The following is a 22,000-nucleotide window of genomic DNA, read 5'->3' as shown; positions in this document are numbered from 1 at the left end:
ACATAAACTTTAGCAAGTAGGCAAATCTGCAATCTATGAACAATGAGGATTTATTATATATAAATTCTTGCAAGACAGATAGACAATAAATGATACAAAGAAACTAGGATGTTTGCAGTGAGTCCACTCATCTTAGAAGTTCAAAGATTTGTATTTCCCTGAACCCACGTGATGTGGAGCATTTTTTTCATCTGTCACACCAGTCAGAATGACTAGAATTAACAAGACAGGAAACAACAAATGTTGGTGAAGATGCAGAGAAAGGGGAACCCTTTAACACTGTTGGTGGAAATGAAAGCTGGTGCAGTCACTCTGATAAACCTTTTGGAGGTTCCTCAAAAAGTTAAAAAGAACTACCTATGACTCAGCAATTGCACTACTAGGTATTTACCCCAAAGATACAAATATGGTGATCTAAAGGAGCACCTGCACACCAGTGTTTATAGCAGCAATGCCCACAATAGCCAAACTATGGAAAAGCACAGAGATGTCCATCAACAGATGAATGGATAAAGAAGATATGGTATATATATACAATAGAATATTACTCAGCCATCAGAAATGATGATGGCCTACCATTTACATATAGACATGGATAGAACTGGGCAGCCCGGGTGGCTCAGCGGTTTAGCGCTACCTTCAGTCCAGGGTGTGGTGATCCTGGAGACCTGGGATCGAGTCCCATGTCAGGCTCCCTGCATGGAGCCTGCTTCTCCCTCTGCCTGTGTTTCTGCACCTGCCTCTCTCTCTCCCTCTCCCTCCTTCCTTCCCTCCCTCCCTCCCTCCCTGTGTCTCTCATGAATAAATAAATAAAATCTTAAAAAAAAAAAAAAAAAAGACATGGATGGAACTGGAGGGTACTATTATGCTGAGCAAAACAAGCCAATCAGAGACAATTATCATATGGTTTCACTCATATATGGAATTTAAGAAACAGCACAGAGAATCATAGGGAAAGAGAGGAAAAACCCAATGGGAAGTCATCAGAAAGGGAGACACCATGAGAGACTGTTAACTCTGGGAAACAAGCTGAGGGTTGCTGCAGGGGAGGTGGGTGAAGGGATGGGGTAACTGGGTCAGGGGCATTAAGGTGGGCACATTATGTGATGAGCACTGGGTTGTATACACAAGTGATGAACTACTGAATACTAAATCTGAAACTACTGATGTACTGTATGTTGACTAATTGAGTTTGAATTAATAAAAAAGAAAACACTTCTATCATCATGAAAGAAAGGGTGGGGGGAGGGGGGAGAAGTTCAAAGAAAACAAGTACTCTCTCTATCCAAACAATTAAGATGAGATTTTAGCCAAAATAAAATGTATGGTCCAAATGACCCAATTCTGCAAAGAAGTCTGTCTGTACCAACGAACCAGAAGCAGAGAACAGCAACCATGAACTCAAAAGCTGACAGTTCTGACTTTACCTGGAATTCAGAGCAAAGCAATCATTAAGGTCCAAAATAAGAACTACCACAGTTCCTCAAACAGGAGACTTCGTCAGGAAACCCAGGGCTAGTCAAGCTTGAAATCTTAAGGAAACAGCTCTGTGCCATATGTGTTATTTAATACAAGAAAATCTGTATCACAGGATAAAACCATCCTCATTACTGAGAATGCCATCCTGTGTGCTCTAGTACTACAGTCCTCTAACATTCAGGCTCGCTTCCACTCAAGCCTGAAGCCAGGTCAGGTTGGCAAAGTTGAGATCCATTTTACTAGGATGGGGCTGGGGATCATCCTCTGTCTTCAATCTGGGCTCGTCATACCTGAAGCTATCATCTTCCCCCCAAATGGCCCTAACATCGTGTGCTCTGAGCTGGGAAAGTAACCAATGAGATTTGAAGCAGGGCATTTCCTGCTTTTTCTGTGTCCTGGACAAGAACAAAGCAAGAAATTAGCCACTGGTCCCACTGTAGAGGTGAAAGCAACCCATCCTGAGACTATGACCCATGACTGGCAGTGACATTCTAAAATGAGCAAGTACTGGGATGCCTGGGTGGCTCAGTGATTGAGTGCCTGCCTTCAGCTCAAGGCGTGGTCCTGGAGACCCAGGATTGAGTCCCACGTCAGGATCCCCTGGGGGAAGCCTGATTCTCCCTCTGTCTATACCTCTGCCTCTCTCTGTGTCTCTCATAATAAATAAAATCTTTTTTAAAAAATAAAGTAAGTATAATGTTCAAAACATCACTACAGTGAGGAATCTGTGTTCTTCATGCCAGTCTGTTGACTTTACAAAAAGGCAGCCTGTGTTATTGCAAAATCCCTTAATTTGGTTAAAAAAAAAAAATTTGAAGTCCTAGAGATTTGAGGAACTTAAATAGATCACCATGGGTTGTTTCAACAGACCACCAACCAGAACCACCAATCCAAACAAAACGTTATAGTTCATAAAAACTCTTCTTCATTTAGTACTCAAATTTAACAGAGAAATGATCAAGTGGGAATGTAAAATGATGCAGCCACTGTGAAAGAGAGTATGGCAGTTCCTCAAAAATATATCTCATTATCCAGCAATTCCACTTTTGCAAATGTACCCAAAAGAACTGTAAGAACCTGAAGAGGTATTTGTGCACCCACATGTTGTTCACAGCAACATTATTCACAATTGCCAAAAACTGGAGACAAATCGCCCAACGCCCACTGACAGGTGAATGGGTAAACAAAACATGGTACCATCCATACAGTGGAATAGTATTCAACTTTAAAAAGGAGTTACAGGGACCCCTGGGTGGCTCAGCAGTTCAGTGTCTGCCTTTGGGTCAGATCATGATCCCAGGATCCTGGGATCGAGTCCCACATCGGGCTCCCCACAAGGAGTCTGCTTCTCCCTCTGCCTATGTCTCTGCCTCTGTGTGTGTGTGTGTGTGTCTGTCTGTCTGTCTGTCTCATGAACAAATAAATAAAATCTTTAAAAATAAAAACAGGGCAGCCCCAGTGGCGCAGCGGTTTAGCGCTGCCTGCAGCCCAGGGTGTGATCCTGGGGACCCAGGATCGAGTCCCACGTCAGGCTCCCTGCATGGAGCCTGCTTCTCCCTCTGCCTGTGTCTCTGCCTCTCTCTCTCGCTCTCTCTGAATAAATAAATAAAATAAATAAATAATAAATAAATAAATAAATAAACAAAATCTTAAAAAAAATAAAAAACAAAAAACAAAGCTCAAAAGCCAGGTGTAGTTTTACCAATGCTGTGCTAAGGTAAACAAATGACAAGTCATTTTTATATAGGGTACATCCCATGATATCCTTGAATATTACAGATCCCAACTAGGAATTTAGCAGCTTCTTCCAGTGAGGACACACAACCTCCCAGAACCAGGGATTAGGAGGTAGTGCCTGAGTATAAGGCACAAATGTTCAGAGAGGCCTCTCAGAACTTTGTGGTGCCAGCTTCTGCCTGAAGGAATCAGCCCACCTGTGATGAAAAAGTGTCCTATTTCTTTACCTAGCAAGATTCTAGACACAAGAAAATGCCTGAGGAAATCTGTCTTTCCCACATTTCTGCAATTTCAGGTTCCGCCCATGGTTTAACCCAAACAATTATTTATAAGGGGACAATTCTTTGAGGCTAATCAAGCTAGCAAATTAACACCTTTGGGAGATGTTTACATTCAGGTAAGCTGATACGTCAGATCAGATCAGATTTCCCAAAAGCCTCAGTGGGTTAGAGGAAGAAAAACAGGTGAACTAACTCACCCAGGGCAGCAAAGAGCTTTCTTGGACTGAACCATCACCTCAAACCTGGCTCCCATGTTTAACCTTTTCACAGTAGAGTCCTAGCAAAATTTCCTATTTATTTATGAAAGCTAAGCATGATCTAGCTAATTCATAAAGAAATCTGACTATGCTCCTTAGTAGTATAAGAGACTACAATAGAATAACAAACAGGAGGAGGAGCACACCAAGGAAGGCGCCTTCACTGGAGCATATAGGCAGTGCTACCATTTCCACATCACAATAGAGGAACTGAAGGTACCCATCACAGCCTACACAGACAGAGAAACCCTCGAGAGTCACACAATTCCAATATTACTAAGGCTCTGCTCAGAGTAAGATGTGGAGAAGACATCTTGCATTTTTCCAAGAAAAGTATTCACAAGAAACAGAAGCTCCAGACATGTAGCAACTAGGTAAAAGAAGCAATTATTTTACACTTAAATTGTTTGGTTTTAACTTTCCATACGGATTTTTTTTTTTTTTTTAATAAAAATTGCATCTAGGGATCCCTGGTGGCGCAGCGGTTTGGCGCCTGCCTTTGGCCCAGGGCGTGATCCTGGAGACCCGGGATCGAATCCCACATCGGGCTCCCGGTGCATGGAGCCTGCTTCTCCCTCTGCCTGTGTCTCTGCCTCTCTCTCTCTCTCTGTAACTATCATAAATAAATAAAAAATTTAAAAAAAAAAAAATTGCATCTATTGGGGCCCCTGGCTGGCTCAGTTAGAAAAGCATGTGACTCTTGATCTCGGTGTCATAAACTTGAGTCCATACTGGGTGTAAAGATCACTAAAAATAAATAAATAAACTTGAAATATATATATATATATTTAAGGTGTACAACATCAAATTTTGATATAGATATACATTGGAAAAGGAGTACTACAGTCAAGCTGATTAACATATCCATCACTTTACATGTTATCCTTTTGAGTGTATGGTGGAAACACTTATGATAGAACTCTCTTAGCAAATTTCAAGTATACAATACAGTTAAAACGAAGTGTTTTTTTGTTCTTAAACCAAACAGCCCAAAGCAAAGAGATATCCAGGATCGAGTTTGTACAAGAGCCCTTCAGCTGTTCTCACTGGTATGTCTGTGGAAAGTCCCTGGTCAAGACACCTGAAATCCTCACTACCTTCCTAACACATAAGACCAGCGTAAACTATGGGAAAATTTTATGGCATTTCTCAATACAAAAACACTGAACACATCAAACTGGGTCTTGTCCTTAAAACTACTATAATGCACACTAAAGAAGATAATCGTAAGTAAAATAGTAACCTGAAGGGAAAGCAATATAAAGTAGAACATAGGTAATCTCCAAACTTACTAAAAACAATGTAACATTTGAAGTTTCATCCCAAACATCAACTATTTTCTTTAATACTAGTAAAAAAAAAAAAAAAAAAAAAAAAACACAAGGGCACCTGGCTGGTTCAGTGGATTAAGCAACCATCTTCCACTCCAAGCTCCAGTCATGGTCTCAGGGTCCTGGGATGGAGCCCCACATTGGGCTCCCTGCTCTCCCTCTCCCTCTGCCACTACCCTCCCTCAAGCATGTTCAAGCATGAGCTCTCTCTAATAAATAAATAAACCCTTTTTATTTTATTTATTTATTTATTCATTCATTCATTCATTCATTCATTCGAGACACAGAAAGAGAGGCAGAGACACAGGCAGAGGGAGAAGCAGACTCCTTGTAGGCAGCCTGATGTGGGACTCAATCCCAGATCCCAGGACTCCGGGATCACTCCCTGAGCCGAAGGCAGATGCTTAACTGCTGAGCTGCCCCGGTGTCCCAATAAATAAAATCTTAAAAAAAAAAAAAAAAAAAGTAACTACAGAACTGGTGAATATGTTTGCAATGGACTCTATATTTTTCCTTAACAATTATATTAAACATAGTTAAGTAGTTCATTTAAATAGTACAATTTTCCCTTTTCTCAAATACAATCTTTTAGATTCAACGTTATACACCCAATTTCACAGAAGGTCACTTATAAAATACAATTTTGATGTACATGAAAGTTTTAATGAACAACAACACAATTTCCACACATACAACTATGAGATTCATGCATGAAAACTCTGGAAATTTGATACACCTAGATCAATTTAATACTTACTTTTTAATTAGATTCCATTACCAATAGAATACTTTGAAAAGCCTGTGCCTAAATGCGATCAAAGGCAGCCTGGACCTGATCTCATAGAAAACTTTCATTGTGTATCGGTAAAGTTCACTTAAAGGAAAAAAAATTAATTCACCCGATATAAAATAAGCTTCTCTGGTAAGGTTTAAATGATTCTAGGAACACCTGGATGGCTCAGATGGTTATATGTCAGACTCCTGATTATGGCTTAGGCCATGATCTCCCGGTCATGAGACCAACCCTGGGTTGGGCTCCACGCTGGGCATGGATTCTCCCTCTCCCTCTGTCCCTCCCACCCCTGCCCTTAAAAAATTAAATAAACAAAAGTTAAGATTCTATTTACAAAATGTTTAATTCATGAACTTTTCCAAAATGTTTCAGCTGCTTCTGGGGAGATATACATGCTGATACTAAATGACACTTACCTTCCGATAAATCATATGGCACATGGCAACTCTTAACCTCATGCCAGCACACTGAACATGATAAAAGTATAAGTGGTGCAGTATGGCGAGAACAAGTGTGCAGGCGGTCAGCACCGTGGCATAGCCGTAGGCTTCGTGCAGAGCCACAGAATCATTAGGGTCCTGGTTTTCAAAATACTTAATAATTTTCCCCAAAAATATGGGCTGGATTACTCTGGTCCCTTCCTAAAGAGAAGAGAGAAAAGCTGTAATTAGAAATACAGGTCATACCAGTTTTTCTTAACACAGCTTTGTTTTTATTACTAGTGTGTTAAAAAGGCATTTTAACAAAGTGCTATGTTCACCACTAATCTCAAAGAAAAACAGAACTACTCTCTTATGTACAATAAGAGATAATAGTTTAACCGTAAGCCAAAATTCTAAGTGCAAAAGCAATAAAGTTTTAGTACATTGTGCTTGGGTACACTGTGGATGCTCAACAAATATTATAGCCTGTGTTTAGAATACATTTGGCAAGTATCAGAGAAGTCTTGGCCTAAGATGAATAAGGAAAAGAAGTGGCAAAAGACAGGTAAAGCATGTGCTTACAGGTGGGCAGCCCCAGCTCACAGCCTACCCATTTCATCTACACTGTCAATGTCCCAGCACAAAGCCAAGTCAAGAATGATTTGCTTATGAGAAGCAAGCTCTTGCAACTCCCTTCTGCATTAAAACAGCCTTGGTAAACTGAGATTGCACAGACACAGATCAAATAAAGAACCCACCACTTTTGCCCAACCCAAAACTCCACATCACATATCAGCAGATCAGAAGAATGAAGTGCTGTCTCCAAATTCTCTTAAAGGAAAAGGACCATCTCCCTCTGCCTGTGTCTCTGCCTCTCTCTCTCTCTCTCACTGTGTGCCTATCATAAATAAAAAAAAAAAAAAAAAAAAAAAAAAAAGGGATCCCTGGGTGGCGCAGCGGTTTAGCGCCTGCCTTTGGCCCAGGGCGTGATCCTGGAGACCCGGGATCGAATCCCACGTCGGGCTCCCGGTGCATGGAGCCTGCTTCTCCCTCTGCCTGTGTCTCTGCCTCTCTCTCTCTCTCTCACTGTGTGCCTATCATAAATAAAAAAAAAAAAAAAAAAAAAAAAGGAAAAGGACCAGGTTCAAGAGGTTCCCAGGCTCTCAGTGGTAGTGTTGCCTTCGTATGTCTCTACCCGTAGAAGCTGAGTACTAGGTCTTAGAGTCAAAAATTTAACACAACAGAAGGCAAGCTAAAAATAATGCCATCAATGGTTCACCATCAGCTGTATTATTACAGGCATCGGTTTTGAAGAATTTTAACAATCATCTATATCCCAAAGCAAAAAAATTGAAGTCCTACACCAATGTGTTAGGAAGCACTGGGGCTTACCTCTTGAATAAGACTTAGGGAAAGAAATTTTTTACCCTAAAACTAATGGCAAAGAATTGGCAAAGCTTACCCCTCCCTGCCAGATGGCCACTCTACTCCACAAATTACTTCTACCCTTGTAAGGCACCTTCCTCTGGCATCAAGGAATACCAAACAGTCCATGCAAATCCATGTCACCAAAAGCAAACACACAGGCCCTCTGCATCACTTCATCTAATGTCAAAAGTTTGGAGATCTTCCAAGAACTTGACTTTGAAACAAACATTTCCTCTTGGGTAATCTCTCCTTATTAACACAGATATGGCAAACAACCAACAGATTGGCTCTGATACCTCTGTTCTGTCTCTCCCAAGTGAAGAATCCATAACACAAAAGGGCAAGGGAGAGATGCCTGGGTGGCTCAGTGGTTGAGGACCTTCGGCTCAGGGCGTGATCCCAGAATGCTAGCATCAAGTTCCACATCACGCTAACTCCAAGGACCCTGCTTCTCCCACTGCCTGTGTCTCTGCCTCTCTGTGTCTCTCATGAATAAAGTTTTAAAAGGGAGGGAGGCACCAAGGGAACCCAAAAAAACCAAACCTGAAACACAACTAAAATGCATTTTCTTCTAAACCAACTGTGCCCCTTCTGGATATTTTATAGAAAGATGTTGCCATCCCTCAGAGAGGTATGACATGAAACCCCCAACACTGCACACTCCTGCACACACCCGTTTCACAGATGTCCCCGTCAGCCTCACCGCTCAGGAGGTCAGGGCACTTTTTCTCCTACAAGGAAATGATGCTCACTGTAGAAGTAAGATGATCAGATCTCAAGAACACAAAGGCTCACTGTTGTCTGATCAGCATGCCCAATCACTCGTCCCAAGAGTTTATGAAAGCAACCCAAATACAGCGGGCCATAAAACAGACCGTGTATGGGAATACCGAGATGAAAATCTGGAGGCTTACAGAGTGAAGCAAGAACATCACACTGTACACGTGGGCAGTCCCAGCCCAAGTCAGCAGCTCGCCAACCTGGGGCTATCCATCAGGAGACCAGAGATAACACCTGCCATCTCAAACTTGCATCACACTTAGGATCCGGTCTGGGACTCAGGTGTTTGTTGACTGTTCCTCAGCTCTCCATTTGAGCCTAAAATGAGCGTTGCTACCGGAAAATATAATCAGACTTACCCATCAGAGAGAAAATGCATAGATGGAGCAAACACAGTGAGAAAGAACACAACCTAACGGAGGGACACTACCACCTAAGCACCTGGATTTTTCTGACAGCACTTTATAATCCATCAAACAAACAGGCTCACAAATGAGTAATGCCAGCTCTTAGCCCCTACCTTCCCACTCACCTGTCCATTCTGCATCCTCAACCCCCAAATACTAAGAAATAAAACTGGGAAAATATGTATTATTAAATCTGAAACTAACCATAATTAAAAGTTTCTGGAGAGCAAGGAGCAAGGTCAAAACTTGCTTGATAAAAAAATAAATAAATAAATAAATAAATAAAATTAAATTAAATTAAATTAAAATAAAATAAAATAAATAAAATAAAATAAAATAAAATAAAATAAAATAAATTAAAAATAAAAAAAATTAAAAAAAAAACTTGCTTGAGCAAACACTCCCATCTTTCTCTTTTTTAAGATTTTATTTATTTATTCATGAGAGACACAGAGAGAGAGGCAGAGACACAGGCAGAGGGAGAAGCAGGCTCCAGGCAGGGAGGCCAATGTGGGACTTGATCCCAGGACCCCAGGACTAGGCCCTGGGCTGAAGGCAGGCACTAAACCGCTGAGCCACCCAAGGATCCCCAAACACTCCCATCTTTTGAGAGATGCATAGGCATCTCTGCATAGGCAGGTGAAGATTCTTCCCACAAACCAACTGAGAATACAATCTTTATTATTCCTTCATGGGAATGCTTCTGGATTATGAAATCATAAGGGATTTTTTAGAAGATCCCAATATGATACCACAACCCTCCCTAAGTCAAGGCTCTACCGGAGTTCAATCTTTGAAGCAGGTACTTCAACAGAGTATTTGGAACTCAGCTTCCCAAAAGGACCTGACCTTTAGGCCCTACCTCTTGCTTCCTAAGGTAACTTAATTACATGGCTAGATGCCAAAACTTGCATCTACCCCATGTACCTGAAACATTTCTTGCCCAACTCCACCATCCCGGATCCATGAGAAAAAAAAGCATGGAAAATAGAAATAAGCCATCAAACAAGAAAAAAATGATCAAGTGAAACATAACAGCAAAAAAGTGAGCCTGTTTAGAACAGCCCCTCCCAACTTCCTGCTTTCCCCCTATAAAAGTGTTTGGCAGACTTGCCTCCAGTTTGGTCAGAATGGGCTTGTTCCAGATGGCAACTGTCTCCCATTCCTGAAAAAATCCATGTTTTAAAATACCTGGCAGTTTTTATTTTTAAGGTCAACAGAGGAAAAGCAATGAATGAACACAGAAGAATCAGAATCACCACATTTTACAACCATCTAGTAAATTAATGGATCTTGAGCAACAATCATGAATAGTGCTCCTAACGTCACCCACACAAGAAAGACAAGCAGACAGGATGTCCCTAATAAGCGAGGCACACCACTGGACCTACAAAGTACATCTGCCATGGAGGAGGGAAGAAAAAAATACTGAGTCATGTCAAGCTTCTAAATCTAATCACCAATGTAAGGCTTCCAAAGGAACATGTTAAATGATACAGGGAATAAGGACTAGGCCAAATCCAGACGGTGAGAATCTCCATGGGACAGACAACTTGGTTTCAAGTATTCAATGTGAACATAAAAATAAAACTACAGTTGAGAGGGAATGGAAAGGAACCCATAAACCCTCTATGAACCAAACGCACCTAATTTTGGATACAGATATGAACTGCAAGGGAAAAAATAACTTGAGCACTAGATACTGATGATACCTAATATCACTGTTAATATTGATGCAAATAATGGCACTAGATTATACAGGAGATGGACACCTGGGTGGCTTAGCGGTTTAGTGCCTGCCTTTGGCCCAGGGCGTGATCCTGGGGTCCTGGGACCAAGTCCCACGTCGGGCTCACTGCATAGAGTCTGCTTCTTCCCCTGTCTATGTCTCTGCCTCTGTGTGTGTGTGTGTGTGTGTGTGTGTGTGTGTGTGTGTGTCTCATGAATAAATAAATAAAATATTTTAAAAAAAAAAAAGACCTCTCATGAGTGGATAGCCACTGAAGCTGGCCTAGGGTGACATACAAGTGTCATCTGCAGGTGAGGAAAAGGCCATTTCCCTCGACCCTTCTGAGCTCTTGGCTGAGATGCTCTTAATAAAAGAAAGATAAACAGGAGAGAAACAAAAGTTTATCACCAGTAAACCTCCATATACACAGGAGAGCACCAGGAGAACTGCTCAACGCCTAGAGAGGCCAGAGCCTCGATGGAGGCAGGTGGGGGGCAAGGAGGAAGTTTAACAGGAAAAAAGGCAAACAAGGATAAGGCTTCTTGTGCAGATATAAGTCATCTTAAAGTCATCTTCAATTCGTCTTAAAAAGACTTCTCTGTTGATAAGATTTTCCTGTGATTTAAAGCCACCCTTGGCACAAAGAGGAAGATAATTTTATAAAGGAAACCTACATTTGTAAAGATATCTCCCTCTTTGTATATCTGTCCCTTACAGAAGAGTAACTTCCATTGTGTCTACAGAACTTCTGTGACTGATGCTTCTCAAAAATACTCAGCTCAGGGGACGCCTGGGTGGTTCAGTGGTTGAGTGTCTGCCTTCGGCTCAGGGTGTGATCCTGGAGTCCTGGGATGGAGTCCCACATCAGGGTCTCTGCAGGGAGCCTGCTTCTCCCTCTGCCTAGGTCTCTGCCTCTCTCTCTGTGTCTCTCATGAATAAATTAAAAAAAAAAAATCTTAAAAAAAATATTCAGCGCAGGAAAACCCAGCTGGCTTAACTGGTAGACCATGAGACTCTTGGTCTCAGGCTTGTGAGTTCAGCCCCATATTGGGCATGAAGCCAATTTAAAAAAATTTTTTTTCAATCAGCTCAAAACAATCTGTATCCCAAAGAGGTATATTCTGGGATGGTATATTCTGCAACCCTTCCATCGTATCCTATGTCTGTATTTTTGAAGTGTTCTTAAAAAGCTACAGGGGCAAAGGGGGAAAAACAGTGTATATAAGTATATGAAGCAGGGGCAACTAGGTGGTTCAGTCAGTTAAGTGTCTGCCTTCAGGTCAGGTCATGAGTCCTGGGATAGAGCCCCACATTGGGCTCTCTCCTCTTGGAGAGCCTACTTCTCCCCTCTCCTCCCAGCTTGTGCGCTCTCTCGCGCGCATGCTCTCACTCTCTCTCAGTTGTCAAGATTCTCTTGTGATTTAGGGCCAGGCTTATCTTCTTAGTACAAAGAGGGAGATAAAAAAATAAAATATTAAAAAAAAAAAAAGTGTATGAAGCAGTTGCTAGGAGCACAGAACTGTTGTCAGAGAAAAAACACCTCCTCTTGGCTCTCTGACCATCATCAGTGGGTGCCCTGGCAGAAGGAGACGACAGGATAGAATGCAAAGAGCACTGGCTTAGCAATCAGAATGTTTTGCTCCAGAAATCAGGTGGGTCACCTACACGTCACCTGACCTATGCCCTCCTCTGCTTCCCTGTCCTTATCCATCGAAATACCTGCCTTGTCTACCTCTGAGGGATCCAAAGACAACTAAATGAGATATAACAGCTCGGTGTCCTAAAGCCAGCATCAAAATATGTATAAACTAAGATCACTCTCATTATACAGGAATCCTAGGAAGAGACCTATTCCATTCTTAATAGCAGGGGCTACTTTCACATAGGGCCTGGAAAACCCATTGCTCCCTTACAAGCAACAAAGGTAGAACAAGAACCCTCTCTTTTTTTTTTTTTTTTAAAGAACAAAAAATCTTAAAATTGCTCATAAAAGCCAACTTTTCTAGACGGTTCCTTAGGTTTCACTTTTAAGCAGATTTTTTTTAAGGTTTTTTTTTTTTTTTTTTTTTTTATGTATTAGACAAAGAGAGGGAGAAAAAGCACAAGCAGGGGCAGCAGCAGCAGGAGAGGGAGAAGCAGACTACCCACTGAGCAGGGAGCCCAACTTGGGGCTCGATTCCAGGACCCCGGGATCATGACCTGAGCTGAAGGCAGACGCTTAACCGACTGAGCTACCCAGGCAACCCACAGATTTTTGTTTTATAATATAACCATTATAATGAATACAATTTTTAAAAAATGAGTCACCCACTTCCCTGCCATCTCAAAGAAAATGGATGAGAAGCATCACCTTTGTTTGTAACTCGGGGTCATCACTGTGGATACAACTGACCTACGGCTCCACACCCAAGAACAGGCAGGGTGTAAGTAAGCATCACCTTGTTTGTAACTCGGGGTCATCACTGTGGATACAGCTCCACACCCAAGAACAGGCAGGGTGTACACAGCGGGTCTTTCCTGCAGGTCTCCTGTCAGCTTCCTCATCTCCTTCGTCCTGTCTGGGTCTTGGTGGTTATTCGTGGCCTGCCCTGTCTGCTCCCAGCAGCCACTCCTCAGGCCCCTGGGTGAAGCAGAGGTGAGTGGTGCCTGGAACAGCCTTGGGACATAAATGCAAAGGCCTGGGACAGCCCTCCAACAATCAGCCCTGAGTCGAGGCACAAACTACATGGGAGAAAGCTCAAAGGGTTTTGTTGACTTCTTGCCTATCAGCTGAGTTCTGGCCTGAAGACTTAGACAAACACTTGCCTCCCTATAGCCCCTAGACCTGAGAAAAACTCAGCAAAAGTGACCTCAGGCCAAGGCCAGGTCACTGTCCAATGCTGGCAGCCACCTGGGGCCATTTCCGAGGTCACAGGTAGAAGACCTACCACGCAATCACCCCTCCCCTCTCAGGGCAGGGGGACTAAGAGAATTCACATGGTAATATGAGGCCACCCCACTAACACACCAGCAGGCCGAGACAACATCTCTCCCCAGATAAGGCCCCAGATGCTGTGAGGAGGTAGCCTCTGCTGCTGTCTGCCCCATAAAGAGCCTCCATGCTCTTCCTCCCTACCCTCAGGGCTCTGAGCAGGAGGAGACTTGCTCGGTCCCCACCGCATCCCCATGGAAGTACACACGGGGGCCAAGCGTTCCGGGAGCTCACTGGCTGTTTCAATTTGAGTTAGTGTTGGCCTGCAAGAACACTGTGTTCTTGTTTCTGCGAGTCTTATAATCATTCTTCAATTCTCACAGGACTAAGATTTTCACTTCTTTGAAATCCAACCTCCAAAGCCTCACCCTAGCCTGCATCACTCTGCCTCTCCCCACTGGTAGCTGCCAGCAGTGCCCGGGGAAGGCCCTGCCCACGCTTTGGTTGGTAACACTGCACTGCCTAGAAACCACAGAGCCTTAAGCTTTTTACAAAATCCTAAGGCTGAATTTAGATCTTACACTACCTAAAATACAAAGCCCAACACGCAGCAGAAAACGAAGAGCACAAAATGGGAAGCTGCTTCATTAAATCAATCATTAAAGAAGAATTCATCCCACCTAACTCAGTAACTCTCTCACTAATCACTGAATACCCAAAACAGCACCTGAAAGTGATTTTGAACTCTAACAGATCCTTACTAGCTCCACCATGAAAAATCATTTCTAATGTCTCTCAATCAGCAGTGTGTCAACAGGCAAGTCTAGAAAAACAAGGGTATTTGTGTTGGATTTCAGGCCTCTTGCTGCCAGAAAAAAATTCAAGGTTTACTTGTGGTTGAGCTCTAACATCATGGGCTGCCTGAGCTTCCCAGCACCAGGACTAAGTATGAGCCCTCGCCTGTGTTCTCTTCAAGACACGAAGAAGAATGATCACCACGTGTGCTAGTCACCATGCTCATCTAGGCCACTGTGTCTCATTTTGTACTGGAATCACAAAGCTACTGACCTCGTCACAGCATGAAGGATCAAGCAGATGTGTCTTGATCATCTACACCAGATGTGTCTGCTACCAGTACTGTCTGATTCCACCCCAGACTGTCACCGTGCTCTCAGGCCTGCTGCACACCCTGCATATGGGAAAGCACCTCCACACCAGTGACTGACCTAGGGTCCTCAGCTTTTCCCACACCCCCTGGGAGATTCATAGACACCAGCTCTCAGCAGGGAGCCAGAGGCATCTGCTGAGTAACAACAGAGAGAGCTCAGCCTCTGCCAAGATCATCCAAGTCCCATCTGAGACACCCCTTCATGCAGTCTTCCTGCTGGTCAGTCTCCAGGAGCTCATCTAGAATGGGGTCTTACGAGGGGGATCCCTGGGTGGCTCAGCGGTTTAGCGCCTGCCTTCGGCCCAGGGTGTGATCCTGGAGTCCCGGGATCGAGTCCCATGTCGGGTTCCCGGCATGGGGCCTGCTTCTCCCTCTGCCTGTGTCTCTGCCTCTCTCTCTCTCTCTCTCTCTCTCTCTCTCTCTCTGTGTGTGTCTCTCATGAATAAATAAATAAAATCTTAAAAAAAAAATAGAATGGGGTCTTACAAATGTGGATGGATGTTTAAGGTCTCAGACACCAGGGAAGCCACAACCACATTTGTGTGGGGACGGTAAAGAGTAGAAGGTGGCTTTCTCAAGGGCTCCTGGTCAATCTAAATATGCCATGCTGTTGCTGCTGTCAACACCCTCATCACTGCCAGCAGCCAAGGGACATCGTCATCTGAGCTCTACCAAAATGCACAGTCCCCAACCAGACTTCCTGTCCAAGGAGTTCTTAGCACACTTATAACTTGTCCCAGGCCAGGTTCAACCTGCATGCGTCTGAGACCCTGAAGTCAAAGTTCTCAAGGAAAGCCCTCCTGATACAGGATGTGCCGTCATGGAGATGATCAGCCTTGGAAGTCGGAGGAGCCACAACTGAGTCTCCACTCTGTCCTTTGTGATTTGTGTCTTTGTGTGACCCCTGGCACACTGTCTAACCACCTGGCACTATGGGGCCTCTTTCTTAAAACGACGATGAAAATAACACACAACACCTGATTTGGCCAAAGGAATAAAAATAATATTACACGTCAAGTTCTTGCAGCAGTTTCTGATAGTTTTCAAGTAGTTATTATTACACTACTACTATTACTACATAACTACCAGTATTGCTGCTGCCACTGCCACCACCACCAAGTATAAGCTGCTGCTGAAACTGCTAATAGTACTATTACCACTGAGCATGAACTACTACTGTTGCTGTTACTACGGCGCATGAGGCTCTGCTGCTAGTAATACTACTGAGTATCAGGCTCTACTGCCCCTACTGCTAACAGCAGCAGTAATATTAGGAACAGTACTGCTGCTGCTAGGAACAATACTACTGAGTATGAGTCTGTATTACTCTTGCTGTTAGCAGTAGTAGTAATACTACTAGTAATAGCATGATTGCTACTACCAAGTATGAGACCTACTGTTGCTGCTGGTACTTAGCAATACCACTACTGAAAATGAGAAACCGGGCAACCTAGTGGCTCAGTGGTTTAGCGTCACCTTCAGCCCAGGGCCTGATCCTGGCGACCCGGGATCAAGTCCCTTATCAGGCTCCCTCCATGGAGCCTGCTTCTGCCTCTGCCTGTGTCTCTCCCCGCCTCCCCCCACATCGCCCCATCTCTCTCATGAATAAATAAAATCTTTAAAAAAAAAATGAGAAACCACCAGTGCCACTACTACCACGACCCCTGCCACTGCTACTACTGAGCGTGAGATCCTACCACCACTGCTGCTACAAATACTAATACTACTGAGGATGAGCCCCCATTTTGCCAGGTACTCTGCTCCCCAGAAACCAACATCCTGAATGAGGCCAGCTTCTATCTCCCAGGACTATCACTATCTATCACTTGTTAGTGGACAGACTCTCTGGTTTTCTCCAGTGATACAGGGCAGGGATCACTTACGTACTGGCTGCCCTTCAAAACAACAGCCTTTTACCCCAGAGCTCCCATCCCACATACAAATCAACCCGCCTACCCATCTCACACCCAACAAAACCCACTCACCACCTTTCTCCACCTAAAAACCACTTTTCACAGCAACTGCAACTTCTCTCCCTACGACTCTCATACACTCACAGGACCACGCATGTCCCTAAGGCCATCTTCAAGTACCACAGAGAGCACAGCCACCCAGGTGGCATACTTCCAGCAGGCCTCAGCCCAGAACGGGTAGAGTCTCACTGGCCCTGTGCCCGGGATAACACTGTCTTACTGGAGGATCTTGACTAAGGCCCATCAGGATAATGGAGGTCACTGACCTCATGGCTTTCTGCCTTTGGGTTTCCATTGCACATCACCCTACAGTAGCTGCAATGTCATACTACCAAAGCCCCACCTTCCAACCAGCAATCCACCCCAATAACCAGGGACAGGAAACCAGAATGGGTGGGACAGGAATCCTCCGGAATTCATGAGGCCAGAGATCCTCCACAGAGGGGGTTTTGGCTTTAGTACATGTCCTACTGGAAAGGGGGTAGCCCAGAGAAACATGTGCTCTTGAGAGCTCTGGCCAGCTCCAGCCCAGACAGGGCCCTGGGGCTCTGTTCCCCTGGAAGGTGAAAGGCAATAAAGCCTTCTGAAGAAAACATTTATCAGATTTCACCTGGTCAAATTAGCTATTATTTGCTAAGAATCTATAAAATGTTCTATATTATTCTGGGTTCTGACCCACATTTACTTCCTCCAAACCAGAGGCACATATTCCTTGAGGTTGTAGAGTCTTCTTTGGGTCAAGGATCACTCTTAGCATTTACAACATTTACTGCGCACCAACAATATCCTCACTCGGCATAAAACTTAATTCTCAGCACCACCCTTCCATATCACAGCCTTTTAATTCATTAGAAGAAAAACAGTAATCCCCCTGAGGTCCACTTAAGTATCTGCCCATTCTGACAATGAATACAACCACTGAGCTACACCATGTATCCTACATATGTTTTATCCTCAGATCCTATGCCTCTTTCCCCCAAAAGGGCTGCCTGCCTCAGTACCCATCCCCACACACTGAAATAAAACACACCACATAAGAAAGCTGTTACCTCAATTAGCGTAAAAATTCCCAAAACTAAATAGGATTTCCAGTAACACTTTATGATTGCTTTCGTTAAAGAAGGTTTCCGTGCGTCCGACTTCTCGGCTTTCTGAATTTCTTTATCCCAGTACCTGCAAGGAGAAAAACAAGGCATGGTGAGAAACAGACACCCGACCACAGGGCCAAACAGTGTAGGCAGCAGAGCCAGAGCTCGGGGTTGATTCCAGGGCACTCCATGGCTGCTCCATCAGCTCAGGCTAATTGTTTAAATGGCCCCTGAAAGATGTGTGATGCAGGATCTGAAGCACCAGAAAAACATGTCTTGAGGGGAAAAGTTCCAGTCTCAGGAAACCAGTCGCTGCCAAGCTTTGGTGGATTTACTAGTGCCAAGAGCAGGCCAGGAAGGCAGACACAAGTACAGACAACCTCCTCCAGGGATCCCACCTCTGGGGACGGATCTTGGCATCCAGGGCCTTTGCCACTGGCAACCTCCACTCCACAAAAGCACAGGAAACACGGGGTTTTTTTCCTCAGTCAGAAAAGTAGGCTAAGTTCGGAGACAGCCTGAGAGTAGGTGGGTAACAAACGGAGGTTCCAGGAGGGCCGGGGGAGGCAAAACCCATCTAACCATCAGACACACACTTCAAAATTCTCATTTCTCCTTACCCTTTTCATTCCTGCCTGTGGCTTACCCTTGCAACTCTTCTCCCAGGTGCTTGGAGCGGTCTTCTGGAAGCACGGAATACATATCATCTTCTTCTAATCTCCGTTTGTGACCAATTTTAAACAAGGGGTTCAACCACCTGTTAAAAATTAAGAGAAAAGCGAAAAGTAACATATCCAAATTATACATCTGTCTAATTAGAATCCTACATTCCAGGGGTTTGTAGGGGGTTTGTTTTTAAAAAAAACAAAGTGTAAGAAAAAAAAAACCCAAAGTCTAAAAGACAAAATACCATATGATTTCACTTATATGTGGAATCTAAAAACACAATGAACAAACAAAAAGCGGAAACAGACCCATAAATACAAAGAACTGATGTTGCCAGAGGGAAGGGACAGGGGATGTATGAAAAGGGTTGGCGGTCCAGGCTTCCAGTTACGGGATGAAAGCCACAGCATCCAGAACAGAGTCAGTGGTTTTATAACAGTGGTGTGTGGTGACACAGAAAGCAGCCACATGCCACAGCAAAACCCACAGAGTTGTTGAAATACAATGTTGTATATCTGAAACTAACATGACATCGTATGACAATTATAGTTCAATTTTTTGGAAGTCTCCATTTTAAATGTAAAGATATATAGGTAGGACATACACACACAGTTCTATCCACTGAGATGCCCCAGGAAGCAGGGACATACAGCAGCAAAAAGCATCCCTGTGCTCAGATTTGGGAGGTTTTCAGGTTTTGTTTTCTTTTGTTTTTTTACAATACACAGTTACAAAAATTGTTTTTCTTATGACGAGAACTTTTAAAAGCTACCCTCTTAGCAACTTTTAATTATGGAATACAGCATTACTGACTATAGTCGCCATGTAGCCCAAGGCATCACTGGGACTTCCTGTCCCCTTCACCCAGATCTGGGAGTTTCAATATCTTTCTTCCCTAAAAGGAACCAGGTCTCCTAGAAGAAATGTCTGATTTGAGGTTGGGTCAGTTTAAGGATGCACCTGACAATTACCTTTACTGTAATTTAAATGCCTGACATAGGGCAGCCCCAGTGGCGCAGCAGTTTAGCGCTGCCTGCAGCCCAGGGTGTGATCCTGAAGACCCTGGATCGAGTCCCACATCAGGCTCCCTGCATGGAGCCTGCTTCTCCCTCTGCCTGTGTCTCTGCCTCTCTCTCTCTCTTTCTCTCTCTCTCTCTCTGTCTCTATGAATAAATAATCTTTTAAAAAAATAAATAGGAATTTGCCTTATAAAAAAATAAAATAAAATAAATGCCTGACATAATGCTTTTCATCCACTTCAGAGACCTCCATTTCAAACAGAGACACCACCAGCCACTGGACAAAGCGCCAGGCCACCCACCCATGGTTAGCAGTCCTTCTTCTCTCCTTCTTTTAAGACCCAGTTGACCTAGATAACTGGCCATTTGACCACTTGCTTTTTCATTTCTGTGCTTTAGTTCCTTCTTATGTTTTAAATTCACCAATAAAAGGAGAACTTGTGAAACCCCAGGCACCCCCACCCTCGACTCTATGAAGACAGAACCCCAGATCCAGGTGTGTCCATGCACAGGTGTGCTCCCAGCCCCACTCCTCCCAGCTTTGACCTGGCCATGTGGCCCCAGGCACGCCGGGCACGAGCTAGAACACATGATGAGTAATCAATCTTGTCTTTTCTAAAGTTCCCTAAAGGCTGTTGCTGAGATAAGTCCTGCAACCACATGAATCGCTAGGCCTGATCTGGCCACGGCACTGGCTGCAAAAGCGAAATGCCTATGGGGCTGCACAAGTAGATGGGCTCAGGCGAGCAGTGCCCAAGGCATTCCTAGCAACAGCAGCTCTTCCGTAGGCTGACACAAACACAGAAGAGACAGAGAAAAGTACAAGATGGGCCTGGAACATCTCACACCATAAAATAAGGAAGTGCTCAAGGAATCACAAGCATGTGCCCAAAGGATAGAGCAGACAGCTCAATGGGCTATCTCAGAAGTTTCTGGGAAACTTCTAGCATCAAATAAATAAATGGCAATGAGTCACACTGTCCATTAAACGATCCTGCCACATAAATGAGAGAGAAGGAAAACTCTAGAATGCAAACAAATAATGCACTTAACCAATGAAGTCAAAACTCATGGGTGCAAGTTTGATATGGAGTATTTATATAATTTCAAATGATCTCTACAAATTACTAATAATGAAAAAAACTGGACAGAGTATCAAAAAAGCCCTATACAAATCCACTATATGCTATGTAAATGACAATAATTAACATGCAGAGCCAGCCTAACATTGAACACCATTTCACTGATTTTGCCAGAGAGGAAATTTTTTTTTAAACTGATGTTATTCTCTTTTAAGTTTTTAATTTTTTTTAAAGATTTTATTTATTCATGAGGGACACAGAGAGACAGAGGCAGGCAGGCAGGCAGGCAGAGAGGCAGAGACACAGGCAGAGGGAGAAGCAGGCTCTGTGCAGGGAGCCCAATGCAGGACTAGATCCCAGGAGCCCGGGATCATGATCTGAGCTGAAGGCAGACGCTCAACCACTGAGCCACCCAGGCATCCCACACAGAGGAAATTTCTGATGTCAGAGGATAACCTGTGAAAATAGAGATCCTATTTCTCTTACTCACACTTTATCCCTAGTACTAACACCGGGTACTGAAGAGGCTCTAGGTTTTTGTTGAATAAATGAAATGTCTGGGAATCATAAAGGAAGCAAAAAGAGGGACGCCTGGGTGGCTCAGCAGTTAAGTGTCTGCCTTCAGCCCAGGGCGTGATCCTAGAGACCTGAGATCGAGGCCCGCATCGGGCTCCCTACATGGAGCCTGCTTCTCCCTCTGCCTGTGTCTCTGCCTCTACGTCTCTCATGAATAAATAAATAAAATCTTTAAAAAAAAAAAAAAAAAAAAGCAGCAGCAAAAAAAGAAACTGGGCTTAATATTTTTTTGCTCATACTGGTAGCTCAGTGCCTCTAAAAACCCCAACCCAGGAGCTAGAAAACTGGGATTCTAGTCCCAACAAAGGTACTGGGGACCCCAGAGTCCTGGACCACTCTTCACTCCATTTTCCAGGTCAGCATCCCCAGGACTGCTTGCAGATCACCCAGTAACTCTGTCTCAATTTCCTTCCCAGACAAAAGTACCAATCTGTGAGCTTTACCATCAAACAGGTTGGTAATAATGTATGAGGACACTTAATGCATGGTTATTCCCCATAGAAAATTCTGAGGCAATTAGCAGTGGAACATACCCAGATGATGACACCTTGCCCTGAAAGGCCCTCTTTAAAATTGTTTGCAGAGGAAAAGATGCTCATCTTTACAGAAAAGGAAATCAAAACCACAGTGAGATAAAATCTCACATGTATTAGCATGGTGACAATCAAAAATAAATAAATAACAAGTGTGGCGAGAAATTGGCAGCCTTTGCACACAGCCAGTAGGGATGCAAAATAGTGTAGTCATGAAGGACAAATATTATGAACTCTCTGTACTGACCTCCGGCAAATGGGGAGAACACTTCCCAAGGCTGCTGAGGGCATCAGCTGAGGGTGCTCTGAACATTTCAAAAGACCCACCAGACAAATACCA

General features: G+C 43.7%; 1 protein-coding gene across 1 annotated transcript in view; it reads right to left on the bottom strand.

The window, feature by feature from the left end:
- ABCC4 (ATP binding cassette subfamily C member 4 (PEL blood group)) overlaps positions 1–22,000 on the bottom strand; it is a 247,657-nt gene that overhangs the window by 187,622 nt on the left and 38,035 nt on the right. Inside the window, exons 2-4 of the mRNA XM_072782615.1 lie at positions 18,431–18,541; positions 17,746–17,869; positions 6,295–6,519 (exon numbers count right to left, since the gene is read on the bottom strand). Coding sequence (XP_072638716.1) covers positions 6,295–6,519; positions 17,746–17,869; positions 18,431–18,541 — 460 coding nt within the window. The remainder of the gene's footprint in view (positions 1–6,294; positions 6,520–17,745; positions 17,870–18,430; positions 18,542–22,000) is intronic.

This window comes from Canis lupus, chromosome 17 (genome assembly GCF_048164855.1).
Source record: "Canis lupus baileyi chromosome 17, mCanLup2.hap1, whole genome shotgun sequence".
Classification (NCBI taxonomy): Eukaryota; Metazoa; Chordata; class Mammalia; order Carnivora; family Canidae; genus Canis; species Canis lupus.
Note: the sequence above shows the minus strand (reverse complement) of the source record. Positions and strands in the feature narration are given on the sequence as shown.